Below are 20651 nucleotides of genomic sequence, written 5' to 3' on the forward strand. Positions count from 1 at the left end.
TTTTGGAAAAAGGCTGCAATGAAACAAAGAGTGAAAAATTTAAAGGGGTCTGAATACTTTCCGTACCCACTGTAGACACACATCATACCATACCCAGCTGCCTAATAGCAACCCTGCTTCTGCAACACATTGTACAAAGCTCCAGCTGTTAACGTCTTGTCCCAGTTTCCATTTTACACTAGAAACATTATCGTCTTCTTGTCCTTGCACTCGTTTACTCAAATCCAGAACAATGTAAACATGATATTTGTTGGCTGCTATCCCAGCTCTTTGGCGTGACACTGTACACACTCATCCTTACATTAACACCCCTAAAAACACGCACACACACACACACACAGTAGCCACAGAACAGCCATAGCTCCGGAGTCAACAGAAGTACCAGGGAGCAGGGATTTAAAGTAGGAGAATGGAGAGTCTTCAAAAGTGTCAGAACATCTTGTTGACCTTTTGGTATCCACTGTTTATTAAAAGACTGTCCCTTGTTCAATTCGCTGGATTTTTATTGCAGTACCATTATTTCTTTTCTGTCTTTGTTTTATTTTAATAAAAGACTAAAATCCAAGAAGGAGTTTCAATAATTTGAACTCAATGGCTATTAGATGCGGCAGATAATTTATCAGATACACACAGAATCATTCTTTTACTGTCACTTTGCTTAAATAGCATTCAGCTGTAGAAACAATGGACAACCAACAGGGTTATGAGTAAAATGCAGCAGTGAGTGAGAGGGTGCAGCAGCAGAAAGTCTTAAAAACACTGTTATGATAAATAAAATAAAATCTATGTTTATTTTATATATATATATATATATATATATATATATATATATATATATATATATATAAATATAAATATATATATATGTGTGTGTTTCCACAGTGGCCGAAGGTGGGTCAAGTAAGGCTTGGCTTCTCTGGCAGTGCTTTTCAACAAAATATCATAACTTACATTAAAAAGACCTTTAATTCTTGAATCATTTTGTACAGTCCATATGCAACAGAACCTTTCAGACTGAGTCGGAGAATAGATCTCTAGACCAATCACAGGCCTCATTGTCATCATCCAGGAGGTAACAATTAGATCTAACCAGACTGCCCTCATTAACCGTCTCACTTTCACAATTTCCTGTGTGTGCAGCCAGACCTCTCCGTGATGATGTAAGAGTGTTATTCAACCGATTTCTTTTACAATCAACTCCATCTCCCTGCTGCTCTTCACAAGAATAACCCAAAGTTCTGCTGCTGGTATTAGTCTGCCTTCTTCTTCTTCGGATCTTCCCACTCAGTTGTGTTTTAGCAGCAGGAGTTGGAGGAACAATTAATGCATCGTCCTCATAGTCGTAGACAGTCACATCACAATCACTTGAGTCACATTTGTGGTTGGTCTTTCCCGTTGACTCGCTGTTTAGAGCCCCTCTCTGGACCATAAGGTGCTGCTGAGCCAGCAGATGGTTTTTATGCTTGTCTGGTTTCCAGGAAGTCCACATCATGTTTTCATTTGTAGACACTCTGCCACACTGGATAAGCTGGTTTGCACTCACACAGTTTAATTTACAAAGAGAAGAAGTGGTTCTGGCTGTCTTTTTACCGTCTAATTGAGGGAGATTTCCTGTTCTGTAAGAGGAGACAGGCGGCCCCTTCACAACAGCTACTTTTACAATGGGGGTGGACTGAGAGGAAGGGATGAAGTCAAGCTCTTGTGTGCCTGATGGAATTAAACTGTCTCTTTTAATGCATTTATACCTTTTCCATTTCTGTTTGTCTGGTGTTGAAGGTGTACCATTTTTACTCCTCAGGTGCTGTTTGTTAAGTTCGGGAAGTAGTGGGCAAGCTTCTGTGGCTGTCCTGAAAGTCTCTGCATGTGTGTTGAGCTGGTCTGTGTTCATATCGATTATGAGTGAGCCACTGAATAGGTCTGCTGAACAATTGTAGGTATCCCCTTCAAGCTGCTCTTTCTCTTCATTTTCGAAAGACCGAGAGCTCGCTTTCTCATCCTTCTGATAACACTCATTGGACCACATGTTTTTGGCTTGACTCATGCTTGCAAATCCATTAGGGTTCTTATGTACCTGGTCAGAGAAATCATAACCATTCGATGCAGATGTATTGGTGATATCCAGTAATAACTGTGAGTGGCTGTCTGTTAGCTGTGTGTTACTTTGACAAACAGAAGTTGATTTATGTGATATGTTCTTGTCTTGTTTACCGATTTCCAGGTTGGTTCTTTTGGTTTCTTCCTGACTTTGCACATTTAGATGTGACTCTGTTTCACCAACAATGTCAAAACCTTTGTTTTCCTCACACAAAAATGCTGTAAGACTCTCAGAGAAGGGCAAATCTTCCCAAACCAAGGAGCTTGACAAAAATGCTTTGGTGAGTTGTCTGGTAGAAAACCCCTTGGAGCTGTTGTGGCCAGGTGACGGAGGACTGAACCAAGTGTTCAGGGTGGGGGTGTTTCCAACAGCTTTCTCAATAGAGGAGAATGGACATTTGGTAAATCGTGGACTACTGGAAGAACTGCACTCTAAAGAAAGAAGCGGTGACATTGCTCTCTCCTCTGTGACCTGATGGTTCTCCAAGTAGGCTCTCTGTGCATGATGTGGTGTTTTATAGTTGTCTGTCTGCCTTCTGTTCTCATCTCCACTGTCCTGGGTACTGTAGCCTTCCTCCTGCTCTGCCGATGAAGTAACTAGTCCTAGTGACTGTTGCCATGGAGGGGTGGGAGTAAGGGTACCGTCCTGGTTCTGTGAACTAGGAAGAAAAAAAAAGGCAACTGTGACAAAATGCAATTTATGGAGGGGAAACCTTTTCTTACATTTAATTTTAATTTCTTCCCCTACAAAAATACACTTTAAAGTGAGGAAAAACTGTTCGAGACACAGTTACAATTCTTACGGGCTCACTAGTCAAACTAGCTTGAAAAAACTTTTGTCGTTTTTACTTTGATTTTAGATTGAGTCAGTCTCACTTTTTCCCAATTATTTGTTTCTGGCCCCTACAGAGTCTGCCCCTGATATAAAATACTAAGGGTGTCTAAGTGTTAAATTGAAATCAAGTCACAATCATAGACTGTATATATGGTCACAATCTTGAATGTATAATTAAAAATGGAAACATCGATGCTGCCGCGCCACCATGTCACGCCGGATCAGCTTGTCAAGCGGAAAGTGCAGAGAGTCAGTCAACCTCCTGTAACTTAGCTAGAGCCAGTCAAAAGATAGCATGGAATCTGCAGTTGCTGGACACCCATCGACAGAACTTGAACCCCCTCCTTTCTCACTGAAGTGTGTGAAAGTGGGGACATTTTTTTGATTTTCCAGTGAGTTACATCGACAAGGTTCGCACTGTCGACAAAAAAAGCCACAGTTTGCAAGCTCTGCTATGTGCGTGTACTATATCTTCTGGGTTTAACATTGCACATTAGCCTAGCGGCTAGCAGATGTTCCTTCTTCTTTTAGCTTTATCCCAACAAATGCCTAATCCTAGACCTAGTGCCTTTAAGGCAGCGCTGCCTTGAAGCCAACACTGGGGGTTTCCACCACTAGACTTCGTGTGGTGCGAAAATAGACTGTATATTAATATTAACAATCAATATTAACGGTCTAGGGGTGCGAAGCATCTGCCCTCAAGATTGTTGGTAAAAAGAAAATTGTACTTTATTGACAAATTGTCAAGTTTCCAACTGACTGAATATATGTTATTCTTACAATATTTTGTTAATACATTTTTTAATTTAACAATGTAATGTGGTACATTGCAAAAAAAGGTCAGACATTATATTACATACAATTCTAGATTAAAAATGGCATAGTGGCATGTGCTTTAAAAATCAAGAATTGAATCAAACCGTAACCTTAGAATCAAAAACGTAATCGAATCGAGGATTTGGAGAATCGTGAAATGCCTATAAAATACTGAAAATTATCAGATAGAAAGCAACAGCTACCGGTAGAATCCTATTATCATTACCTTTGTGGTGACTGGGAAAGAAGACCTGAGGCAGAAAGTGTGGCATTATTAAAGCTGCTGGCTTGAAAACGGCGAGGAATCAGCAGCAGGGTTGTAGCTGGGGGTCTGGAGGTTTTGCTGGGATCAGTGGATTCAAGTTCATATTCTGCAGCTTTCTGAAGAAGGATCCGATAATAACTGACCACTGTGCAGCCTCCTAGGCCCGCAGCTTTGGGGAGAATCATCTGAGTGGCAATAAAGTGGACTGCTTCCTTACTGCTGGAGCCATTTACAGCAGGCCCTCCTAACCAAGGCCCACTTTCTGTCTTGCTTACCTGAAGAACACAGACAAGACCAGAGAGCAAGCAGCCTGAATACAAATGAAGTTCAAAGCACATATTTTGGACATGTTGTTCAAAAATGTATGATTATAGCCCAAACCATACTTTATATTGAAGCCAATACTGATACCAACATTTGTGTTTAAAACAATCAAATAACATCAAATAAAGACATAACCCTTAGATTTGGTTTTGGCCATACAGCCCAGAATGGGATGGCAATGTTGGTCTGTCGGCTGGTCGCTCCACCACTTTGGTCCAGACTGAAATATCTCAATTACTACTTGCCATTGTTATTAAATTCTGTAAAGGCATTCATGGTTCCCATAAGAATAATCCAACTAACTTTTGTGATCCCTTGGTGTTTCCTATTGTGCCCCCAATAATAAAAGTTTTAACGTTTTCTATGAAATAAATCAATATTTACTGGATGGATTTGCAAAAAAGATTTTGTACAGGCATTTATGACGTCCAGAGGATGAATCCTAATGACTTTGTTGATCACCTGACTTTTCCTCTTGTTTTTGTTTTTTAGTGAAATTACACGACAACAGTTAGATGGATTGATGAATTTGGTACAGATGTCCATCTTCCCCTCAGAATGAACTGTAATCACTTTAAAATCTTTCCAACACCAGCAAAACTAAGACCCATCATCATAAGACATTCCTATTAGCCTTAGTGGCACTATAATATTTTAGCTGCAAAACATCAGCATATTAGCATGGCGACATAGCTTAGCATTTAACTCAAAGCACTGCTGTGCAGACTTACAGCTTCACAGAGCCAATGGTGAGCATGGATGTACTCTCTTAATCTTTTCGTTAATTATTGGCCAACATATACACAGATACAACTGTAATACACCAAGTAAAGAAAATGTACCTTAATACCAAAGATGAAATGTCCACCAATAAAACAGTCCTCGACAGCCTTCACCAACAATGTGGATCTGGTTGATGCGCCATCAAAGTTCTCCACCAACCTACAACATTACAGACACAACAGAAATACACACTGCTTTTCACTTGACCGGCAAAGAGAGAAAAAACTGATCACAAGACAAGCTTTTTAAATGTGCCACATTAAACCCTAGAAAAAAAATAAAGCTAACTTGTGTATTCCTTCTGACCATCATGGGGTTAAGCACAGGGTTATATTGCAGATTTTATTTCATCCATTCACATGACACAAAAACCTCAAATAATAACTTAATACACTAGATAAAACCATTAACTTTCAGGTAAAAAACTATAAGCTGTACTGTTTCACACTGCAAATGCCAAATGGTTAACACTTAATAATGGTGTTGTTTAGGCCACCGTCTACTAACTCTTATACAGGATGTGTCAAGATCTAAGTTGCTTACTTCAATCCCTTAACCTTTTCCAGAGTGTTGGAATTTTCATCTTATGAACTCATGCTATGTACAGTAATTAAACTGTACTGCCTGTCTAATTCTCTCCACAATTGGAATTCATTAAATGATCCTGTGTAAGTCATCAAAGTCTCGCAAACCTTCTTCACGTAAAGTGGCTTGCATGTTTACATACCCATGCTAAAGTTGACTAAAAAGAGGGATACAAAAAAATCCTCTTTTGGAAATTGATCTTAATGCCTTACCTAAAAAAATAAAAATACAACCTTTAAGTACACCAACTTTCTTTTTGAATTAATAATTTATCGTAAAATAAATAGATGTTTTTCCTTAAAATACAGGGGGCATAAGTATACGCGATCTTATGTTAAATGGAAGAATAACCCGACATCATCTCTAGGTATGGTGAAGGGTATGTGATGATGGGGGGTCATTTTAATTCCAATGGTCAAGGGAACTTTATCAGGATGCATGGTATCCTGGATTCATGAAATTACTGGCCTATAAAAATAAAAAACTCTTCCTGCCTCTATGGGAATTTAACATATGGGTGTGTACTCATGACCCCTGTATTTTAATGGAAGAACATTTATTTATTTGCAATACATTATTCATTCATAAAGAAAATTGGTTCCCTTAAAGGTTGGAATTTTACTTTTTTTAATTAAGGCGTAAAGATAAATTTCCAAAAGATGATTTTTTTTTCTTCCTCTTTTTAGTCAGTAGAAACCAAACTACTTCAATCCACACAGTGACTTGGTACAAAATATAATGTCAGACAGTAACAGAAAACTTATGTAGTCTAAATTCTCAACACAGAGAATTCTGTGATGCTCCAGATACAGAGCATTTGCAAAATACCTTTAAATGGCCTGCAAACCTGAAATAATGTTGGCTGTCTGTGCTACAATCAAGTGTCAAATTAAATCCTACCAAAAATCAATGATGTTAATACTTACTATGTATACAAGACTGATGGACGTTGGCAGACTAATACATTGCAGAAATTTGGAGTTGTTTGAGATATTATTTCTGTGCTTACCTCTGTAAACCACTTGCATTAATGCCAAAGAATGGGTTCAAGCAGGTTCCAAACACTGTAACTCCAAATATGCATCTATCCCGGGCCACCCTTAGTGATAGACGATATCTGTAATCAACCTGTTCCCTCAGACAGCTGGAACCACACTTAGAGCATCTGCATCTGTGGTGGATAGACAGAGGCGACACCATGTGTGAGTGAGTACATTTGCATCAAAGGAACCAATTCATGTAATGTTTAAAGCTTATTAAGATACAGCCTTTATATAGTTAGCATACCTCTAAATGAACTTGTCTGTGAGACATAATAAAGTAAAGTACTGGTATTGCTTTAATTTAACTCCAACAAATGTAAAGAGTAATCAGTCACAATAAAGTTCTGTCAATACATTCCGTGGAACCACTGTTTCTTCGTTTGTTGTTTGTGTTGTTACCTCGTCGTGTCCTGCTGTTCAACGTCAATCCTTGAGAAACAGCCTTTACAGCAAGGATAAAACACACAGGCATCTTTCAGAGACAACACAACACAATCCACCAGAACCCGTCTAACAGACATTTAATCTGTTAGGAGGAAGTTACTCTGAGGCACGGCCACTTGGCTGTTGCAGCTAACGTTAGCAGGCTGCTAGCTGAAACGTCTCACAACATAATTAACTGCAACGGCAGCAACTTCAACACGACCAATAATCAGTAAAGCTAGAACCAAATATGGCGTAAAGCCTAAAAACACACACACATACAACGTCAATTTCTAAATATCAACATATTTTGATCATCTTTTAAAAGTGTTAAAATCCCTATTTGGTCCCTTTCGCCACTACGTAGGCTACTTTTATTCTGCTTGTTTAGATTTGCTGGCGGTTGCAGAGCCAGCTTGAAGGAGCATTATTGCCACCTACTGGACTGGATGTGGAACATTAGATTGACAGGATGGAATTCTCTGAGCTTTTTTACAGTGATATAAAAATAGGCCTATGTGTGTGTATATGTATTTCACTTACTTGTAGAGAGAGCAGAACTATTATTAAAAGGGACACAGGATAAGAACCCGGCAATTTCTAGATCTATTTTAGATCTATTTTAATGTATTTTTTGTGTCTGTAAGTGTAAGATTTTACATTAGGCCTAGATAGTTGTTTTACACTTGTACGCGCAAATTCACAATTAAAAATATACAGGCTACAGTTAAGGTAGTCTTACTTGGTTGCTTCTTTTACAGTAGGCTAGGGCTTGTGATGCCTTTCTTCTACCCTTTGAGGAAATGGGAGTAGGACACACCTCCTGAATTGGTGGCGCAACATTTCCAGGAACAACTTTCCATATCAGGAAGACTGTGAGACATAAAGTGTAGGCACGCAGCCAACTAAACATTCACTTTCCCACGAAATGGTTCGGACCTGATGAACTGGATTCTTTTCAAAGCATAAGAAGAATACGTCGGTTAAGCATGGAGTTACAATGGTAAACAGTCTTGGAATTTGGTTTCGTTCCTTAGATTATCAAATACGTCGCATTAAATAGCCTAGCCTAAATAAAATATCTGCTGTTTGCTTTCAGGCCCGTTCGCGATAGGATATCCTTAGTCCTTCTTATTTTGGCGACCATTTCAACAAATTTCTCTGGTACGTAAAGTGGACACGTACACATCTTTTATCTATAAGCAATAACTCATTCTCACAAGTAATCTCTTTGTGTAATATGCCTTTCAGGCCAAAATCTTGACTGTACGAACGACTATGTCTCACTGATGTCTTGCCACTTTGAAGGAGAAAACTGCTCTGAATACAAGTTGACTTTCCTGAGAAATGATGGACATGGGTAACGTGTTGTTTTTATTGTTTTACTTATTTTACGTAGCCTGTGGTTTACCGCAGAACCAGTAAATTGGTAAAATTGTATATTTATGAGCTTAGTTTTGGCTGACTTCCCTCCAATGATTGAGTCACATTGATTGTTTTCATAAAATATAGAAAAACAATCAACTGTCTCTATTACATATTATATAAGCCTATAAGCATTTAAATTATATTAGCCTATAGTTTTTCTCTATTGCTAAAATAAGTCTTGAAACCCTCACCCATGTTTTCAAAACTGTAACCAGAAAATTAAATTCCCAAACTGTGTTTCCAAAACACCTGACTCAATGCTTTCAGATCATACACACAGCCAGTCAAGAACTAAACACTACAGAGCATTCATTAGACATGGTTGTTTAGTGTTTTAGCAATCATAAATACTGTAGTATATAATTGTATATAAAATCAACTAAAATGTGTTTAAAATATTTAGAGCATGATGCATGTTATCTTGTATTTCACAGGGAGACGAATAGCATATTTACACAGTGTCAGACTTCACGGTACTGCTGCTCTGTCCACATTGAGACACTTGTTGTAGGGGAGTCTTTTTTAGCCAAAGTTTGGAAAGGAGGCGAGATCATGGAAACCAAAACCATCAACATCACAGACAGCAGTAAGTTGACTTCTTTTAAATGAAAGTCCAGTGATCTGATCCAGATCCAGAATAACAGTGAATGGATGTACAACTGGATGGAAGTTAAGAAACATTCCCCTTATGTCTCTCATCTCTCTTCTACAGTAAAGCCCCAAACCCCAACAATTGTCTCAGTGAATGAATCTAATGGGAATTTTCATGTCAAGTGGAAGAAGAACGTGAAGAAAAGTTTAAGAGATAACTTGACTACTAATGTGACTTACCATAAAAAAGGAGAAGCAAAAACCGTAAGAGCAATGCCAAATGCACTTTATAACACTAAAAGACAATGCCGTAGAGATGACTTAGTCATGGGCATTTACGTATGTCAGCTTGCTTGTTTAGTTAAAGGAAATGATTGCCAAACCATCTTTTTAATAATTCTTGTTTCTCCATACCAGGTGTCTGCTCTTGTCAAACCAACTCCCGACGAATTTAGTTGGTATGAAATACTTGGTCAAGACTTGGAACCAAGTACAACATATGTGGTCAGCGTGAAAAGCCACATAGACTTGAGTGATCGCTTCAGTGACAGTAGCGAAGAGTTGGAATTCACAACCCGTAAGTTATGCTACGCAACCACATAGCAACTGATCTTTATCTTTGTTGCTACATTGACTTAGTTGTTGTGGCACACCACACCTAATTCACTGATGTGGGCTCTCACAGGCGTTCACAGACTGTGAGGTATGCTGAGGTACGTCTTTCCTTAAAGTGGGAGTGCAAGCAATTTTTTTTTAAACTGGTGGTACATGACCAGAGAAAGCTGAGAAAAGAAGCTGTGATATTCCCTTTCTCTCAAAAGGTGGAAAACTCACAACAACATAAATGCACTGCGCCGCTCCGGACCAATTAACACTGGTGGGAAATAGGCAATAGAGTAACAGAGTCTTGGTTTATATTTGATCAGCACTGCCTATTTTTACCATTTCATCTATGAGTTCTTACTGCCTCGGTTTTCTCAATAACAGGAAACCGTATGAGCCAACTTCCTGTTCCCAAACTTTAAAATTAGTGCCAAATGGTGCAGTTTTTGAAAACATTCTAGGCAAGAAATAGGCAATACTGTCACAGAACCTTGGTTGATATTTAATCAGCACTGTCCCTGCTCTTTCCCTCAATCCGCTTCTATCCTCTGTTTGTCCATATATGGAAGTACAATCTGAAGTTTGAGCAACAGCACTAAGAGCCAGCAGGTTTTGCATCATGTGGCAGATTTTTGCTGGTTGGTGAGTAGGGAGATCTGGGCCCTTCTTAGATAGAGGGAAGTTTATTTACACATACAACATTATTACAATACAAAGTTGGTTGAAAATTTGCAAAATATCCCTTTAAGACAAAGGTTGCAGATAAGGATCACAACCGTTTCATAGTTGTAACTGCCATGCAGTGTTTTGTTGTCAAGGATCTATCTTTTCTCTCTCTCTGTGTTGCTCCACTATTACAGGCTCACCCATTGCCTCACCCTTGATGCCGTTTTATGCTTTTGCGTCAAATCAACAGCGTACCCCCGCAGAAGCATAAAACATCCATTAGGGACCTCCCTCCCCACCCACATTCTCTAATAGCCAATGAACATATTATGGTGCTCTGCTCTAGCATTTTCCTTTTCACCCAAGTAACTGTAAAGTCTAAGTCTTCTTTCAGGTGAATTGAACTGTTACACATTCCACTAGCCAGGTGCAGATCTACAAGCATACATCATGCCATTCTCTCTAATTCATCTCTCTACTGCATGTAATCTGTTCAAAATGGAGTAATTTCCAAACTTACTTTATACATGTTACTTTACAGCCATGTCCTCCACTGTCCTGGCCTTGGCTATCATCATTAGCCTCAGTTTTGCTGCAATCATCCTCAGCGTTGCTGTAAATAGCTGTTATGTAAAGTAAGTCATGCAGATGGTTTTTGTGTCGTTTCTCTGTTAGTGAATCATATGAAAGGCTTTCCCCCCTAATACTGTAACTCCTGTGTTGTGTTTATGTGTCATTTGTTTATCTGTTGTTGATTTATCTGTGCAATTGATTTTAGGCTCAACACAAAGTGGAGGGACACAGTTGCCAAATGTCCAAATCCTAAACTTTCTATTATGCATCCAGGCGAGGAAAAGGTGAGTCCCCTGGTGATACTTATTTGGCATTTTTCAGCAACAGTCATTCAATGCATTTACATTCTGTAAATCCTATATATTGTAGATTCCAATTGCCTTTACATGCATGAGTGTTTCACAGCATTCACGATACAGCATGTAATCCAGCATCACGGTAACACTTTATAATAACCATCATTTATAGATGGTAAATTGATAGTTAATTAATCTTTAGTTAACTATCATTTAACTGTTAAGAAACAGTCAGTTTACTGTTAACAAACAATTTAATTTTAATAACTAAGGATTACTAATTATTGTTAGTGTTTTGTAAACAGTGTCCGGGTGGTTATAAAGTTGCGACTGATACTTTTCATAGTTATTAAACAGTGCTTGGTAAAGCAATGAGAAATGTTTTGCCCTTTATTAAATTATGTACAAAAAAACAAATCTGTATAAATGAAAAAGGCACCTGTAAGTCAGGCTGGTACAAAACACAGCAGATCGCTAATAAAACCTTTTATTAAAAAAATTCAATCATAGTTACTTACTGAAGCTTTACATTTTTTCAATTTCGAATAAAGTGTAAGTTTTCCAAGCTTATATTGAAAATAGTGGCATTGGTGCACCGCTAATTTTACACTGTGGTCTAAAATTTGAAAAAGAACAATGACCATACATGAAAAATAAATGAACATGCACAAACCTTTTTAAATTGCACAGTCCTTTTTAAACATTACCGTTTCACCATCACTCCACTCAGCTTCCCATCCAATTAGTTGTGCTCTATCTCTATTGGGCTTCTGACTGCAAAAGTAGACAACAGTTCATAAAGATAAACTTGTCAATCATTTGACTACTTAAAAAAAGTATACAGCATAAACAGGGGTATGTCCAAGTATCTGCTCAGAGACTGTGATTGAGTGTAATGAATGGTTGGGTAAAAAACAGCATAATGGTCCACTAGGACGCCTGCTCCACGATATTGCTAAGCAATATAAATAGAAATAAATGATGTCAAGTTACTGGAGCTTGTGATGTTAATTGCTTTGTGTCTTTTATTGTTATTGTGGTCTCTAAAGTACCCCTACCCCAGATTATTGTATTTTGTATGCTAAGTTTTTGTACCAACTTTATTTTAGTAATCCCTTTGTTCTTGTGTTCATCAGCGGTACTTTGTTGCATGACAATTACTTTTTTCACAAATTGGTTCAATTTACTGATCAGACTATATTATCAGTGCACAAATAATCACTGTTTTGTGTACCACTAATAAAAGCTTTAAGTGTACCAAATAAAGTAACTTGATCCTTTAAAAACGTATTTATAATTAACTAATGATTTTAAACCACCCACCAGTTGCAACTTTTTAATAGGCATTCCGAAGATTCTTATAGATGGTTTACAGAGTATTTAATAGCTATTTAACAAGGTATTAAAGTCATCTGTTGCAACTTTATAATAACCATCCAGACACTGTTTACAGACGGTTACAGACCAACTAGTAACCCTTAACAAAGCACTACTAATAATTAGTAATCATTATTAATTATAATTTTATTGTTTGTTTACAGTAAACTGACTCTTTCCTAACAGTTAAATGATAATTAACTAAAGAAAATTAACTATCAATGTACCAGTTACATAGTTAAATTTACAATTAGTAAACATTAGTTAAAAAAATTAAATTGTTTGTTAACAGTAAACTGACTGTTTCTTAACAATTAAATGATAATTAAGTAAAGAAAATTAACTATCAATTTACCATCTATAAATGATGGTTATTATGATTTGAAAATAATAATTAATATGTTTAATAAATAGTTGTAAAATCTATTGGAAAAGAACATGGGAACCCTTTACTCGAAATATTTCAAATCTACGGTTTTAATCGTTTTTATCCTTCTTGTTGCAGGTCTTGAAGCCTGTGCCACCCCTCATCTCGTCTGTCTGTGTTGAGCCCCTTGTTCCAGATGACAGCAAATCATGGTTTGTGTGGCTGTACTAGTACATTTCCTTAAGGATTTCTATGTCATTTTGTTGGCAGTTAAAGTAACCCATTTGTCTGTATTTAGTTCGAAGGGGTCCCTGGGAGACACTAGCAGTGGGAGCCTTCAGCAAAGCAGCGGAATCAGTACTGGCTCTTCTGTTCTCAGTTATGCTAATACAGAACCTAACGTTAAAGCCTCTGTTCACGAAGCCCTTCTTAAAGCCCTCCCCAACATCAGCCCAATATCACATTTAACCCCCAATCCATTTACAGAATCAAACCAAGACAGTGGTTTGCTCTCCTCTTCCTACAATCCTTGTGGTGTCAGAGCTGATGACATGAGTTTTGGATCATCCGGCTTTGAAAATAAAACCTACTCCATCCTCATTCCCAGCGGCCCACATCAGAATCTGACGGACAGCTCTGAGTTTCCGACGCACGTTGAAATGGTTTGTGACTCTCCATACCATCCTATTGTGGGGGACGTGACCTGTGTGGACCAGCACGCACCAGCTTGTCCGCGTGTTAATTTTCCACCTGTGGATTTATCTCTGATGCCAACAGACATGTCATATCAGCAAAGCAATGCCAATTCTGGGGGATTTTCATATTCAGAAGACTCCAGTTTGTCCTCCGTCTCTAGTGGCACCAACACAAATGTGTTATGTGATCCTGTGTCCAGAGTCGAGGGCAGGTTAGAGAGCTTCGATGAGGCTGCCTGTGGTGCGACAAAGCTACATGGAACAACTAAAGGGGCAATAATTTGTGATGAAAACCCCTGCTACGGCAGTGCCTCTTTAGGCTCACACAGCTTCCCTCCAGTGGATGATGGCTACCAGGCATTTCAGAATCTGGTGGAGCAGCCTGATACTTTGTTTTCAGAGGAGAGGTGTCTTAAGAAAGAGGAAAGTTTGAACATATACCCTGAGGAATCATTCACCAAGCTGCCTCAAAGCTTCTTAAGCCCAGTTGTCCCCGGCGTCATTAACAATGTCCAGGGTGGCCAGTGTCTCTCTGAACTCCAAAGCCATTTTCTCTCCTTGATCCCTGCTCACCAGTCTATGCCACTAATCACAGACAGCGGCTATCATAGTGTGTAGCTCCGACATTTTATCATGTGCAATTTCTCCTTCTTTAAAATATTGAGAAACATTGTTGAGAAATTTGGAAGACAAGAGAGGGAGAAAACAGGATGTGGCTATGAATGGTGTTTACACTGTAACATGACTCAGTTTTAAAAGTCAATTGAACTTGGAAACAGAAGCAAACAATCTCACCTTAAGAGCCATTTAGAAGCTGTTCTTGATCTTTTCAGTTTGCCCTGTTGTCATGGATATCTTCCAAAGAAGATTATGTAATCATGACCGAAAGCTTCAGAACAGTTAATAAATGGACTTGGCGTTGACATTGTTTTCTCAACTGTGACATGACTGTTTTAATAGATCTCATGGTCATAGATACTTTGCAACTGTATGACTGCTTTTGATGCGAAACATCCATTAAGTTTGTACATAAAAACATTAATGTAAAATGCTTATCATAAACAGAGTGCACTTGCGTAGCTTGGCATTGCCAGACTAATTTGCAAATGCGTATTAGAGCACATGAAACATGAGCTCACAGGTTCGTCTGGTTTCCGGGCTAGAATGCACTTGCTTTGAGTTTTAGATGTGGGCTTGCTACAAATGCTTGAAGAAAAAAGCTGCAGTCAGCTCACATATTCATATCTCACTTGTCATATTAAACCTAATTCATTTTTTTTCACATTTCCATGGGAAATGTGAATGTTGTGTAATACAATATAAATGTTGTAGAAAGCTTGAAATCATGTCCAACCATCCAGTCTATAGTCTTAATAAGACTTCAGTGAAATGTGAATTAACAGAAGAGTCATTACTATTCATTTTATAGAGTATTTCAATCTTAAGGGGAGTCATATCAAGAAAAATGGCCTTTTAAGGAAAATTACATCTGAACTGACCAAGTATCCACAATTCAGCATCATAATGAGACGGTGCAATTCGGGGTTGTGAAATAGCTTCCTCATAGCTCTTCTCTGGAACTGCTGAGCCACTTCCACAGAAACACATGTCACATTGGTACAGTAGCAGCAAAGACGAGAACTCAAAGGAACTCATTCCACTATATGCATAGAAACAGCAGTATTCAGTATTCAAATAAAGTTGTTTATTTCTTGAGTTGTGTTTGCTTCAAATGCGCTATCCGGGTAAGTTTATAATGTTTTAATGTAAAAACAAACCATATCCACTTCAATTAAATTGTTATGACAGAAGACATCTTGGATATATCTACAAATAGCAGTAAAACTAACTGCTAATGGCTAGATATAGTGAGAAGAAGTTTTTTTTGAATGATTTGGATAAATGGCCCCTAAGTAGGAGTTTAAACTTATTCTGTTATTGTGTCACAATAACAGAAAAAGGCCAAGTGTAACATACAAACTTAACATCTTTGATGGGCAAAACTCCTGAAAGATTGCACAAAGACTACTGACAAATGTTCAGTGTAAACTGGGTATCAGGATAGCACATCATTTCACGTATATTTCTAAAGTGTCAACAATGGCACATAAAAGAGTCATTTAATGGGGCGGGCAGAGAGCTAGGTATGTGAGTTGTCAGTTGGTGGAAAGTACAGATAAATTGACATGACCACTAAAGATTTTCTGTTAATATAAACATGAGTATTAACTCAAAACTGTGTAATATTATAATCTATATAATATAAAAAGATTATATTACATGACTTATTTGCATTCACATGCAATGCGTTATATATTTGAATATATCCTTTTAGTATATCCTTTTAATAAAAGATGACATCATGAATTCATCAATTGATTTCATCATTTAGAATTACAAGCATTGTGTCATTTTATTGAATATTTGCATGTATAGTTTTACCATGAGAATGATGTAATACTGTTTCAGGGCAACTAAAATTATGACAGTATCTTACCAAGACTGTAGTGTTGACAGTCATACACAGTGAGTTATAAACAAATAATATACTATAGCACAGAGTGCATATTCATTTGCAATGCTCATTTGATAAAGTAACTGTGCACTGTGTATACTATTGTGTCAAACTGCATGTTCAAAAAACATGGTTGTGAACAGTGTCAACAGGAGGCAAGCATGTTTAAAACGGCCTTCTCGCTGATAAGAGTGGAATCTCTGTTTCCACCTGGTGGTCTTACATGACTAAGCTACACATCGTCACTGCTGCCACAGTAATTTCATGTGGAACCATGAAAAACCAAGTGGTCCAGTCCATTTTTTAGCACTGACTTAAACCCACCAGGTCAGTTTGGACAATTGTCAACTGTGAATCCACAGCTCAGCAGGTAGAATTTCAAGAAAAGCATTTCAAAACCTTTACAATGACCAACAACGCTCCACTCCATCGCATTCCACTTGTCACGAAAAGAACAACATACAGTATTTCCTGTAATTGGAGGAAGGTTATTGGAGGAGGAGAGTGATTGTCATAACTTTAAGATCTTCAATTGGAAGAATCCAGTGGGGGAGGAATGGTGCCACGGAGTAAACTGTGATTAAATCTGAGCTCCTGAGAGAGTTTCTGTTACTGTTGAAACTCCTGCGCGGTCGGTGACACGTCTCCCCTTGAACCTTTGACTGCAGAATGCAACAACCAGGCCGGCTGAGGCTGAGGCCATGGCTGGAGGAGCAGATTCAGTCTGGGAGGTATCCAGGAGTTAGCTGGCTGGACCAGGTAGACCCCCTCCATCTCCCTCTCATCCCACAAACACATGCACACACCAGGGTGCAAAAGGTTCTGCTATTGACAACAATGTATTCACTGTTTTTTTTCTTCTACAGCCAGCACGGATCTTTCAAATCCCATGGAAACATGCCGCTCGTCATGGATGGAGTATTGACCGAGATGCTACACTCTTCAGGAGTTGGGCCATTCACACTGGTAGGAACCCCACACCAAAACAAGCTGTTACAGCTACCTGGTTGGTCCCCTATAGTCCATGTAGATTATTTTACACTTGCATGCCAATGCTTTGATAAAGAGCAATAATTGAGGAAAACCACAACAATCCTATATGAGAACATTTTCATAATGTCAACACATTCATCATTTATTAATCAATCCTAAATGTATTTAACTCTTTCACTGCAATGTGTTCACGTGTTAAACAGAAAGTTCAGTCACTTTTCTTTAACTCTTGCCTCACTTTGTGTTTGTCATTAGTTTTTTACTGTCACAACGTCCCTGATTCTGGCCAGGGATCTTTCAATGAAGGATAAATTGTATGGAGCTAGAATTGTTTCTTTATTACATGAAAGAGAAAAAAAGTTCTGAGAGAAAAAGTTTTCAGACCAATAGCAAAAATGTAAAAACAAATATAGGCAGCATCAGGTTGAAAAGGTTTTTAAGGTGCAGTGTTTGCACACACACACAAAAACAAATCAATCAGTCATCTTTTTCCAAGTATGTTCCTTTAAGTGCAGTTGATTTGGCATGCAATCTGGAGCTACTTAAGGCTCCTGTGCACGACGTGTAAATCTAGAAATGTGGACTGTTAAGCATTCAACCATGTCTACTCTTCACTGGAAAGACTTCTTCTAAGCAATTACACAGGCCTGCAGGTTAATCTTATCGGGATGGTGGAAACAATTTCCAAAATGCAGTTAAAATGATTAAATGTTGCAGACACATTTTAACTTTAGATAACATTTAGAAACTTTGCTTTAATTCCAAAACATATTCAAGAAATGACATGTGGAGATAAGAATAATTTTATGGAGCTAGAATTATTTCTTTATTACATGCAAGAAAAAAAGAAGAGAAAAAAAACTTTTCATACCAAGAGCAAAATAATCTCTCTCAAAATCCTTTTTTAAACTCTGAAATATATCTTTTTTCTCTCTGTGTGAAAAAAGTTCTCTCAGAAAAGTGTGTCTCTGAAAACGTAAAATCTCTCTCAAAATAGTTTTTTAACTCTCAAATATATATTTTTTTTGCTGTCAGTTTGAAAAAAAAGCTCTCAAAAAATTAATTCATGTTTTTTTTTGTGTGTGTGCAAACACTGCACCTAAAAAACCTTTCCAACCTGTTGCTGCCTATATTTGTATTTACATTTATACATGCAAAATTCAAATCTCAATACATGTGAAACTCGCAATTGACTACATATCATTTTTATCAAACCTTTTGATTATCTGTGTCAAATTATTGACCACCTATAGTTATTCACATTGAAAAATTTGTGGAATACTTTGTGTCCAGAATCTAACAAACATGTACACTAAATCAAAATTATAATTCGTATAATATAGTACAATAAAATTAATAATAATTTGATAATCTTCTTCAAAATCTCATAGTTTTGCTCTATTTGTAACCTCTTCTCATGTACGTTCTGATACACACACACACACACACACACACACACACACACACACACCGTCCAATCTTGGGAAAGTCACGCTTTGTGATTGTAGCTGCACATCACATCATGGGAAAGCTCCAGTTCAGTTGTTCTGACTGTTGTGGGTGATCATATTGCTGTCAAAGTACAGGACAGCGTCTCATAAGATCTAGAAAAGACGTATTCATCATTTGAATATGTAAAAGAGCACACTTTACGGAGTGTTGTATGTCCTAAAATTCTGCTCAATATTCAAGAAAACAATAAAAAAGTAATGATAATATAGTACACAGATTATAGAATTCAACCACCAACTAAGTTTGAGGAAACTGACCCAAAATTTGTAAAGGCTTGTCAAGTTCTAATGACAGTGGGAGAGTGGAGCATGTGTGTAATAGAGCTGCTGCTACCTGCACTTGCCCTTGTCTGCTGTGAACGATCCATAGTCGATCTTTTTAAGCTCCAGTGATTTCATTACTGGGGCTGGATATTAAATTCAGAGGACTGGCTGAGATCCAAATCAAACCCTGGTGCTAAATATGAGAACAAGACACATTGGATGGAGTCACACACTGGATGATAGATGGAAGCAACAGCACAGATTTTGAAGATTGTTGTGCGCAAGTCCTTGCTTCGCCATATCTCTACAATGGTGGCCACATTTATGGCCAATACACCCCTAAATACAACCGGTTTCAATATACCAGGATTTTCCTTCAACATGCATGGAAAATCCCCCAGTGGTTGAACTTCTCACCTTGTTGCAGTGATCCAACAGTGTACTCTAGGACACCATGACATCACTGTGTGGTTACAGGTGCAACATAGTACACTTCTGACCACATCCCTGCCCCTGCAGCCTCCAAACACTTCCAGACAGATTTGCAGCTTGAAAGGCTGATCCAATTACAGCATTCCCAAATGTGGTTTGGAAGGTAATTCAGTCGGTACATCACATGTAGATCCGTTTCCTCCTCTCTGTCTTCTTATGCATATGAATCTGTGAGTTAATACTGTGTGTTTTATTTAACGTGTTTTTAACGTTTGCATGTATATTGTTTGAAACACTGTATCTGTATGCTGCCATCTTGACCATGGCTCCATTGAAAAAAATGTAATAATTATAATAGTAATAAAACCAGTGATGCTGTATGTGGTCAGAGGTGAAACACACTTGAAACTTGCAGTTATTCCCTACTTATAAGCCTGTTGCTTCAGGAAGTCACTTTTTAAATTACATCCTGGAAAAATGTATTCAGTATTTAAACTTAGTTCTGGTTTAAACTCTGGTTTGCTTCTTCAGGTCATCAGGACACTAACACATTAGGGCGTTTTTCTGTATTTGCTCAGGAGGAACACTCACCACTGATTTTCAGTTTGTTTTTAATATAATGCATGATTATTCCCCATGCTGTTGGCTAGAACTTCTGACAGCTGTGTGTGTGGTGGATGGAAGCGTGTGTGTTCATATCTATGTGTGCTCATATGTTTGCCTCTGAGTGATAATGTGTGGGGATTGTGTGTGTGTTTCTTTTTTTCTTGTTTTGTTGAATATCGATATGTAGGAAAGAGAGAAATTTCTTTTTGTCTGCTGTGCTCTTGTGTGAACCCGATAAAAAAGTGTCTTTCACACGTAAAGCAACGCTTGTCTTTAAGCTTTTTCACTTCTTCAGGACGGTACCATCCAGGCAAAGACAAACCAGATCCCAAGACATGGAAAGCAAATTTCCGCTGTGCCTTGAATTCTCTGTCTGACATCTGTGAGCTGCGGGAGCACAGCAGGAAGAGAGGCAGCAACGCCTACAGAGTTTATAGGATGATGCCCAGCACACAAACACACAGACGCAGGAGAGGTGAGACATGCCTTGAACATGTATTTAGCAAACCTATTCTGAATTCTTCTCTATTCTCAGTCTCAGTTTAATGTGACGTTACTGTCACCCC

General features: G+C 38.1%; 3 protein-coding genes across 6 annotated transcripts in view; 2 read left to right on the forward strand and 1 right to left on the reverse strand.

Annotated features, from left to right (window-relative positions):
- Nucleotides 1–864: 864 nt before the first annotated feature.
- ddias (DNA damage-induced apoptosis suppressor) lies at nucleotides 865–7551 on the reverse strand. Of its 2 annotated transcripts, XM_034880225.1 has the most exons (6): nucleotides 7145–7551; nucleotides 6712–6873; nucleotides 5177–5276; nucleotides 3972–4285; nucleotides 1455–2753; nucleotides 865–1424 (listed from the first exon to the last, which is right to left on the reverse strand). In XM_034880225.1, exons 1-6 carry the CDS (start codon nucleotides 7264–7266, stop codon nucleotides 1010–1012), a joined length of 2412 nt encoding a protein of 803 aa, XP_034736116.1. In that variant the 5' UTR covers nucleotides 7267–7551; the 3' UTR covers nucleotides 865–1009. The 2 variants fall into 2 exon arrangements, with proteins under 2 accessions (XP_034736116.1, XP_034736106.1); XM_034880215.1 differs by having other exon boundaries at nucleotides 865–2753; nucleotides 7145–7550.
- Nucleotides 7552–7952: 401 nt separating this feature from the next.
- Nucleotides 7953–14976, forward strand: LOC117949713. Its single transcript, XM_034880236.1, has 10 exons — nucleotides 7953–8171; nucleotides 8268–8332; nucleotides 8420–8528; nucleotides 9031–9182; nucleotides 9309–9451; nucleotides 9605–9764; nucleotides 10998–11091; nucleotides 11235–11313; nucleotides 13208–13281; nucleotides 13368–14976. Exons 1-10 carry the CDS (start codon nucleotides 8158–8160, stop codon nucleotides 14380–14382), a joined length of 1905 nt encoding a protein of 634 aa, XP_034736127.1. The 5' UTR covers nucleotides 7953–8157; the 3' UTR covers nucleotides 14383–14976.
- A 1831-nt stretch (nucleotides 14977–16807) lies between these two features.
- LOC117949721 (interferon regulatory factor 2-like) overlaps nucleotides 16808–20651 on the forward strand; it is a 5332-nt gene continuing 1488 nt past the window's right edge. The window contains exons 1-3 of one of the 3 annotated variants that reach the window (XM_034880256.1): nucleotides 16808–17038; nucleotides 17146–17245; nucleotides 20381–20560. In XM_034880256.1, coding sequence (XP_034736147.1) covers nucleotides 16949–17038; nucleotides 17146–17245; nucleotides 20381–20560 — 370 coding nt within the window. In that variant the 5' untranslated portion in view covers nucleotides 16808–16948. Of the gene's footprint in view, nucleotides 17039–17145; nucleotides 17286–20380; nucleotides 20561–20651 lie in introns of all 3 variants that reach the window. The other 2 variants (XM_034880249.1, XM_034880264.1) reach the window with 2 other exon arrangements.

This window comes from Etheostoma cragini, chromosome 1 (genome assembly GCF_013103735.1).
Source record: "Etheostoma cragini isolate CJK2018 chromosome 1, CSU_Ecrag_1.0, whole genome shotgun sequence".
NCBI classification, from domain to species: domain Eukaryota; kingdom Metazoa; phylum Chordata; class Actinopteri; order Perciformes; family Percidae; genus Etheostoma; species Etheostoma cragini.